This window comes from Salvelinus fontinalis, unplaced genomic scaffold, assembly GCF_029448725.1.
Source record: "Salvelinus fontinalis isolate EN_2023a unplaced genomic scaffold, ASM2944872v1 scaffold_0155, whole genome shotgun sequence".
Taxonomy (NCBI): domain Eukaryota; kingdom Metazoa; phylum Chordata; class Actinopteri; order Salmoniformes; family Salmonidae; genus Salvelinus; species Salvelinus fontinalis.
The window spans coordinates 227,758-236,445 of record NW_026600364.1 but is presented as its reverse complement, the minus strand read 5'-3'; the positions used below and the strand labels follow the sequence as shown (position 1 = coordinate 236,445).

At 42.3% G+C, this 8,688-nt stretch overlaps 1 protein-coding gene across 2 annotated transcripts; it reads right to left on the bottom strand.

Annotated features, from left to right (window-relative positions):
- Positions 1 to 572: 572 nt before the first annotated feature.
- On the bottom strand, positions 573 to 6,819 carry LOC129843530 (short coiled-coil protein B). Of its 2 annotated transcripts, none has more exons than XM_055912296.1 (4): positions 6,675 to 6,819; positions 5,631 to 5,702; positions 4,541 to 4,618; positions 573 to 2,815 (listed from the first exon to the last, which is right to left on the bottom strand). In XM_055912296.1, exons 2-4 carry the CDS (start codon positions 5,647 to 5,649, stop codon positions 2,673 to 2,675), a joined length of 240 nt encoding a protein of 79 aa, XP_055768271.1. In that variant the 5' UTR covers positions 5,650 to 5,702; positions 6,675 to 6,819; the 3' UTR covers positions 573 to 2,672. The 2 variants fall into 2 exon arrangements, with proteins under 2 accessions (XP_055768271.1, XP_055768269.1); XM_055912294.1 differs by having other exon boundaries at positions 4,541 to 4,621; positions 6,675 to 6,818.
- Positions 6,820 to 8,688: the final 1,869 nt, after the last annotated feature.

The window sequence follows — 8,688 nt, the reverse complement described above, 5'->3', positions numbered from 1 at the left end:
TTTCCCTGTTTTCAATAAGTTGCAAATTGTACATTGCTCTTGGAAAATTAAATATTTCGTACAATAAGTCGTAGTAGTTAGTAGTTGTTGTACTTGTTGTAAGCCTGGTCCCATATCTGTTTGTGGTCTTGCCAACCCCATTTCTGTCATTGTCAAGGACTTGGTATAACACACTCAAACAGACTGGCTCTCAGGCTAACTTGTCATTGTACTGTTTCCATGAGAAGTGCTGAGTCATTGTATGATTAACTATGACTAGTGTTGTACTAGGCTGCTCCGCTCTTGGGGGCAGACAGACTTCACCCAAGGAGTTGTCTGAAGTGTGGCCTTGAAAGGGAACATCACCTTCTGGATCGGAACAGAGCATTCTTGTCTTGCCTGGGTTGTACTGGAACAGGGTCTGCTGTCTAGAGAACCTATAGAAACTCATCAAGATCTCACCTCACTTGTCAACAGGTCTTATATCCTTCTCTTGTCTGCTTTTTAATTATATCCTTTCCTACTTCCTTGTCTCCTTCACTCCTTTCCTTACTTCCATTGATAGAGTTACACTCCCGACTCGTACAAAAGCATAAGAAGTATATTTTTTTATTAAAACAAAAGTGTTAAAAGGCAACATAGAATTTCTAAACTTCTACACACCAGGCAGTTAGTTCCATAGGATGTGTGTAGACATTATCAACATGCCTGAAGGAAAAACTAAGTTCACTGTCCCAAATGGCACTCTGTTCCCTATATAGTGGACTACTTATGATCAGGGCCCTAAAGGCCCAACGTAGTACACTATATAGGGAACATGGTGCCATTTGGGACTAACAAGAGTCAAGAGCATACAATATAATACCATTTAACATAATAAAAAATAACATTTTATATTGAAATAAAAATAAATAACATGATGCATTGAAGTGCAGTGGAATCATCTCCAATATTCCCTCATCTTTTCCTTTAGCACCTGGAACCAATAGAGTGGTTCTCTGATAGAACCACTCGCTCTGATCTCTGTACAATTGAGTGTTGTGATTCTTCCTGATTTTAATTAGGAATTTCATCCTCTATTCAAATAGAATGGAAATTGACCTAGCCAAAAGCCTAACTGTCCATGTTATCCTGATCGCGCCTCTCTCTACTATAACCAGCCTAGGAGAGAGCACAGCCATGCTTCCACAGGCCATTACCCAAAGCAGGAATAACAACCTTCCTTATCAGCAGATCTGTGTTAATGCACTGACGGAACCTTCCGGAGTGTTCTACAGCCTGAGTGTTCTAATCAATACCACTCAAGGCTCTTAACTGTAAAAAGCAGAGTTCTCTCTCTTCTGTCCTCCCTCACTCCCTCCATCCTCCTCTACCATCATAGGTAAAGGAGGCCGTCTCACCCTGTAGTGTAACTTGACCCTAGTCAAGGGTTGTATTTGCTATGTTCAGCATAACACTTGTTTACTGTGCTTTTCCCCTACTGACTCCACACGGCACGGTGACGATATGAATTAGGAACCCCGTTCCTAGTGGAATGAGTAGTATACCAGTGACGACAACACACATCGGAGGAGTATATTAGTAGTACTGCTTAAAAATACGTCTTACAGAATCATACTTCATCATGTTTGTGTCCATCAATAAGTGGTGGAAATTAACAATTAAAAAAACAGACACTTGGTAACCTTTTGACCAATCAGATGAGATGATGGAATGTGTTAACATTATATTATTGAATTACATTGACATGTCATTCAATATGTTTGATTCATATTTGGGGCCAGGAGTTTGGCCATATTCATATACAACAAGTCCCGTTTCCTTCCAGATCCAACCAGTCATCAAAATAAAGGTCTGATGTCATATCAACTGCATCTCCAATGAGTTATGACAACACAAAACAGTATTATAAGATGAATTATAAAACAGTTAAATCATGTCTGGGGTTTTATGTTAGGAGGGTAAAAAGAGAATGTAAACTGGACTCTTAGGGGTGTGGTTAGAGTGTTGGGAGGATTCGGGGGTCTGGAATTAGAAGTTGCCCCTAACCACAGATCTAGGATCAGACTACCTTACATAGTACACTACTTTTAAGCAGAGCTCATGGCATCCTATTCCCTACATGGTACACTACTTTTAAGCAGAGCTCATGGCATCCTATTCCCTACATAACATAGTACACTACTTTTAAGCAGAGCTCATGGCATCCTATTCCCTACATAGTACACTACTTTTAAGCAGAGCTCATGGCATCCTATTCCCTACATGGTACACTACTTTTAAGCAGAGCTCATGGCATCCTATTCCCAACATAGTACACTACTTTTAACCAGAGCTCATGGCATCCTATTCCCTACATAGTACACTACTTTTAACTAGAGCTCATGGAATCCTATTCCCTATATAGTACACTACTTTTAACCAGCGCTCATGACATCCTATTCCCTACATAGTGCACTACTTAGGAAATAATCTGCCATTTGGAACACGTCCATATCCGTCCCTAGAACTGGGGTTACAAACAGCTTCTACCTCCTCTGCTGTCATTTGGGAGAGATGTTGCAGGTAGCCTGAGTGCCAGTCTGTTTGTGCTATCATGCCTACGGTTTGTGTCATCCCAAACATGGAGATGGCACAAACAGATCTGCTACCAGGCTGTTGTAGGTGGTCTCACTCCCCCTGGTCGTCGTGGGTTACTTCCGTTTGCTCTTGTTGTCGGTGGTTTGGAACACGCTGGAGGCCGACATGAGGTTCTCGATGTACTGGCCTAGAACCTGGTTCTCCGACTTCAACTTCAGGTTCTCCTCTTTGACCGCATCCACACGTGCTGACAGGTCTGGAACAACAGAGGTACGGAACTTAGAACTAGACAGACCAGTGTTTCCCCTAGATAAAGGCTGGGTGCATCAGAGTTTGACAGGGGAGGCCACCTGAGTAATTAATGATAGATGAAACGTCGATACAGAAACAGAAGCCTCCTGATAGCTTATTCCACATCACTGCCAAATACTCCTCTCTCCCAGACTAGACAATGTTTTAGCTTATTCCACATCACTGCCAAATACTCCCCCCTCCCTCGCAGACTAGACAATGTTTTAGCTTATTCCACATCAATGCCAAATACTCCTCCCTCCCAGACTAGACAATGTTTTAGCTTATTCCACATCACTGCCAAATACTCCTCCCTCCCAAACTAGACAATGTTTTAGCTTATTCCACATCAATGCCAAATACTCCTCCTTGCCAGACTAGACAATGTTTTAGCTTATTCCACATCAATGACAAATACTCCTCCCTCCCAGACTAGACAATGTTTTAGCTTATTCCACATCACTGCCAAATACTCCTCTCTCCCAGACTAGACAATGTTTTAGCTTATTCCACATCACTGCCAAATACTCCTCCCTCCCTCCCAGACTAGACAATGTTTTAGCTTATTCCACATCACTGCCAAATACTCCTCCCTGCCAGACTAGACAATGTTTTAGCTAATTCCACATCACTGCCAAATACTCCTCCCTGCCAGACTAGACAATGTTTTAGCTTATTCCACATCACTGCCAAATACTCCTCCCTGCCAGACTAGACAATGTTTTAGCTTATTCCACATCACTGCCAAATACTCCTCCCTGCCAGACGTGACTGAATGTTTAGCAGCACCAGACTGCTGTATTAAGGTACATTTAAACACATCCCAAATGGAACCCTATTCCCTACACAGTGCACTACTTTTGACCAGGACCCATAGGGAATAGGGTGCCAGTTTGGACAAACCCTTAAATCCATCTGAGTCAGGAAGGGAGTAGCTGTATTAGCCTCACAGAGAGGATGAGGGTGGCTCGGTCAGGGTAACACCCCCCCACACTAAACCGTTGGAGATAGAGTGGACGGATACAATCGGAGACCCATTTAGGAGCTCCATTAACACAACTGGGGCGCCACTGATAACCTCACTGACAGAGAGGAGATACATGAACACACCCTCCACTGTGTAACAGAGATGTGTTACCCTCCACTGTGTAACAGAGATGTGTTACCCTCCACTGTGTAACAGAGATGTGTTACCTTCCACTGTGTAACAGAGATGTGTTACCTTCCACTGTGTAACAGAGATGTGTTACCCTCCACTGTGTAACAGAGATGTGTTACCCTCCACTGTGTAACAGAGATGTGTTACCCTCCACTGTGTAACAGAGATGTGTTACCTTCCACTGTGTAACAGAGATGTGTTACCTTCCACTGTGTAACAGAGATGTGTTACCTTCCACTGTGTAACAGAGATGTGTTACCTTCCACTGTGTAACAGAGATGTGTTACCTTCCACTGTGTAACAGAGATGTGTTACCTTCCACTGTGTAACAGAGATGTGTTACCTTCCACTGTGTAACAGAGATGTGTTACCTTCCACTGTGTAACAGAGATGTGTTACCTTCCACTGTGTAACAGAGATGTGTTACCTTCCACTGTGTAACAGAGATACACCCTCCACTGTGTAACAGAGATGTGTTACCTTCCACTGTGTAACAGAGAGAGGTGTGTGTAACAGAGAGGTGTGTGTTACCTTCCAGTGTGTGTTGTAGCTCCAGCACCTGGTTGATGAGCCTCGTCTTCTCCTCCATCTCTACCTGGTTCTCCATGTCTCCTGACAAACACAACACACACTATATTACTGAACACACACTATATATTACTGAACACACACTATATATTACTGAACACACACTATATATTACTGAACACACACTATATATTACTGAACACACACTATATATTACTGAACACACACACTATTACTGAACACACACACTATTACTGAACACACACACTATTACTGAACACACACACTATTACTGGACACACACACTATATTACTGAACACACACTATATTACTGAACACACACTATATTACTGAACACACACTATATTACTGAACACACACTATATTACTGAACACACACTATATTACTGAACACACACATGTAAACAATCAGACGATACAGACCGACAGCATCAGACAGACTGATAGACAGCATCAGACGATACAGACAGACAGCATCAGACAGACAGACAGACAGACAGACAGACAGACAGACAGACAGACAGCGACTGACACAGCATCAGACAAGGCTCATCAACCAGGTGCTGGAGCTACAACACACACTGGAAGGTAACACACACCTCTCTGTTACACACACCTCTCTCTGTTACACACACTGGACAGACAGCATCAGACAGACAGACTGACTGACAGCATCAGACAGACAGACAGACTGACTGACAGCATCAGACTGACAGACAGCATCAGACTGACAGACTGACAGCATCAGACAGACAGACAGCATCAGACAGACAGACTGACTGACAGACAGCATCAGACAGACAGACTGACTGACAGACAGCATCAGACAGACAGACAGCATCAGACAGACAGACAGACAGCATCAGACAGACAGACAGCATCAGACAGACAGACAGCATCAGACAGACTGACAGCATCAGACAGACAGACAGACTGACAGCATCAGACAGCATCAGACAGACAGACAGACTGACTGCATCAGACAGACAGACAGACTGACTGACAGCATCAGACAGACAGACAGCATCAGACAGACACAACCAGAGGATGTGTTGTTGTTTGTGGCATCACCATCCATGTCGCAGTTCATGGTGAAGTCCTTGTTGTCCTGTTTGGTATGCAGGACTGCACTTCCTCTGTCCACTGTATGTAGACACACACACATATCAAGGTGAGCAAAAAATATAGTTAGCTACTATCATATGATTTTTGTTATACATTTTTATTTAACTAGGTAAGTAAGTTAAGAACAAATTATTATTTACAATGACGGCCTAACCCGGCCAAACCCTAAGCAGGATGACGCTGGGCCAATTGTGCGCCGCCCTATGGGACTCCCAATCACGGCCGGTGTTGATACAGCCTGGAATCGAACGAGGGTCTGTAGTGACGCCTCTAGCACTGAGATGCAGTGCCTTAGGCAACTGCGCCACAAGGGTCCAAAACAACGTAACATACATGTGCGGGAAATGTCATTGCAGGAGCACTGTCATCTCATTCAAAGTGACCTCACTCATCTGGCTCGATGCAAAATAGCTGGGAGTCTCCAACTAACGGTCCCCAGTTAACTCCTCCATCTGTCTAACGGACTATTAATTCAAATGACGCGGATAAAGGTAGCTAGCTAGATAAGTGAACAACAGTACTGTACGTTAGCTGGCTACCATCATCCAAATACCCAAACAAGAAGACAGAGGAAGCCATAATAGGCCAAGATGACAAGTGATGCTAGCTGGCTCTCTAGCTAACGTTACAGTAGCTAAACAGCAACACACCCAAGACCAGGCAGCTAGCTAGTAAGTTAGCATAGCGGCAAGCTAATGTTAGCCATCTAGCTGGTTCATACAATAAGCTAACATTTTACAGAAAAGCAAGAAAACTGAGAAAACGACTACTATAGCTAACTACCGGCTGTCAAATTAATAACCGCGATATTATGATGTTAGCTTGTGTACATAGCTAACTCGTAGTTAGTCACAATGTTTGTTACAGTAGCAAGTTAGACAGCTAAAATCTCAGAAATCTGTCAAATCCGTAGAATTGACGTGCGATTCTCAACAACTACAAGCCTAGCCACGTAGTATCGTTTATATTTCTGAAATGTCAGTCACTTACCCTTCGATATAATAACAATATTGTGTCAAAACCTTAGCCGGTTTGTGTGGATAACGTTATTAGCTGCTAAGACGACACTGCGGCTTCCCATGTATGACAGTCTGGGATGGGACGTCCTCACACACGTCCACATTGGCTGGGTGTAGGGATCGACGCCGCCGATAGGGGGAGCCCGCGCAATGCAAACAGCCACAGGTGGTAGCAAAATAACGACGACATTTATTGGGCCCCGTCCCGTAACAATATGCTTGTATGACCTCATTCCCTCCTCTTGTCTACTTGCTCCTTCCACTAGATGTAGACTAGTAGTCTGATGAAGGGAAAACGTGAAGGACATTTGATATCCGATAGGTGTGGCAGCACTGTGTGCGTCTGTATGTGTGCATTGATTGTGCAGGTTGTATCTGTTTGTGTGCGCACATGCATGCGTGAGTATTCCATTTAATTTGTATTCTGTTCTTCACTATAGTACAGCCTCAGACACCATAAACACACACACACACTGCAGCTCTGACAGTCTCTCGGTCACTCCCTTAGTAGTGAACTACACAGGCTAGCGGTGCAGCAACAGTTGGCAAGGCTAGACCAGCCGTAACACACACACACCATATCACAGCCACCAGGATCAATGTGCTTGGTTACTCTCTGATCTGTGCTCCAGTTTGAAGGGTTTATATGTCTCCTTCTGTCTGCAGCTAAGACTAACCCAGGTGAGGCTGTTGCTTGGCCAACCCTACCCAGTCTGTACCTCCAGTCCTAGGGTTCTGTAGCTTATAGTACCTCTATGTTCTGTAGCTTATACAATGTTCTGTAGCTTATAGTACCTCAATGTTCTGTAGCTTATAGTACCTCTGTTCTGTAGTTTATAGTACCTCTATGTTCTGTAGCTTATTCAATGTTCTGTAGCTTATAGTACCTCTGTTCTGTAGTTTATAGTACCTCTATGTTCTGTAGCTTATAGTACCTCTATGTTCTGTAGTTTATAGTACCTCAATGTTCTGTAGCTTATAGTACCTCCTATGTTCTGTAGTTTATAGTACCTCAATGTTCTGTAGTTTATAGTACCTCTGTTCTGTAGTTTATAGTACCTCTATGTTCTGTAGCTTATAGTACCTCAATGTTCTGTAGTTTATAGTACCTCTATGTTCTGTAGTTTATAGTACCTCCTATGTTCTGTAGTTTATAGTACCTCAATGTTCTGTAGTTTATAGTACCTCTATGTTCTGTAGTTTATAGTACCTCTATGTTTTGTAGCTTATAGTACCTCAATGTTCTGTAGTTTATAGTACCTCTATGTTCTGTAGTTTATAGTACCTCTATGTTCTGTAGTTTATAGTACCTCTATGTTCTGTAGCTTATTCAATGTTCTGTAGCTTATATTACCTCTATGTTCTGTAGTTTATAGTACCTCAATGTTCTGTAGTTTATAGTACCTCTATGTTCTGTAGCTTATTCAATGTTCTGTAGTTTATAGTACCTCTATGTTCTGTAGTTTATAGTACCTCTATGTTCTGTAGTTTATAGTACCTCTATGTTTTGTAGCTTATAGTACCTCTGTTCTGTAGTTTATAGTACCTCTATGTTCTGTAGTTTATAGTACCTCAATGTTCTGTAGTTTATAGTACCTCTATGTTCTGTAGCTTATTCAATGTTCTGTAGTTTATAGTACCTCTATGTTCTGTAGTTTATAGTACCTCTATGTTCTGTAGTTTATAGTACCTCTATGTTTTGTAGCTTATAGTACCTCTGTTCTGTAGTTTATAGTACCTCTATGTTTTGTAGCTTATAGTACCTCTATGTTCTGTAGCTTATAGTACCTCTGTTCTGTAGTTTATAGTACCTCTATGTTTTGTAGCTTATAGTACCTCTATGTTCTGTAGCTTATAGTACCTCTGTTCTGTAGTTTATAGTACCTCTATGTTTTGTAGCTTATAGTACCTCTATGTTCTGTAGCTTATTCAATGTTCTGTAGTTTATAGTACCTCTATGTTCTGTAGCTTATAGTACCTCTATG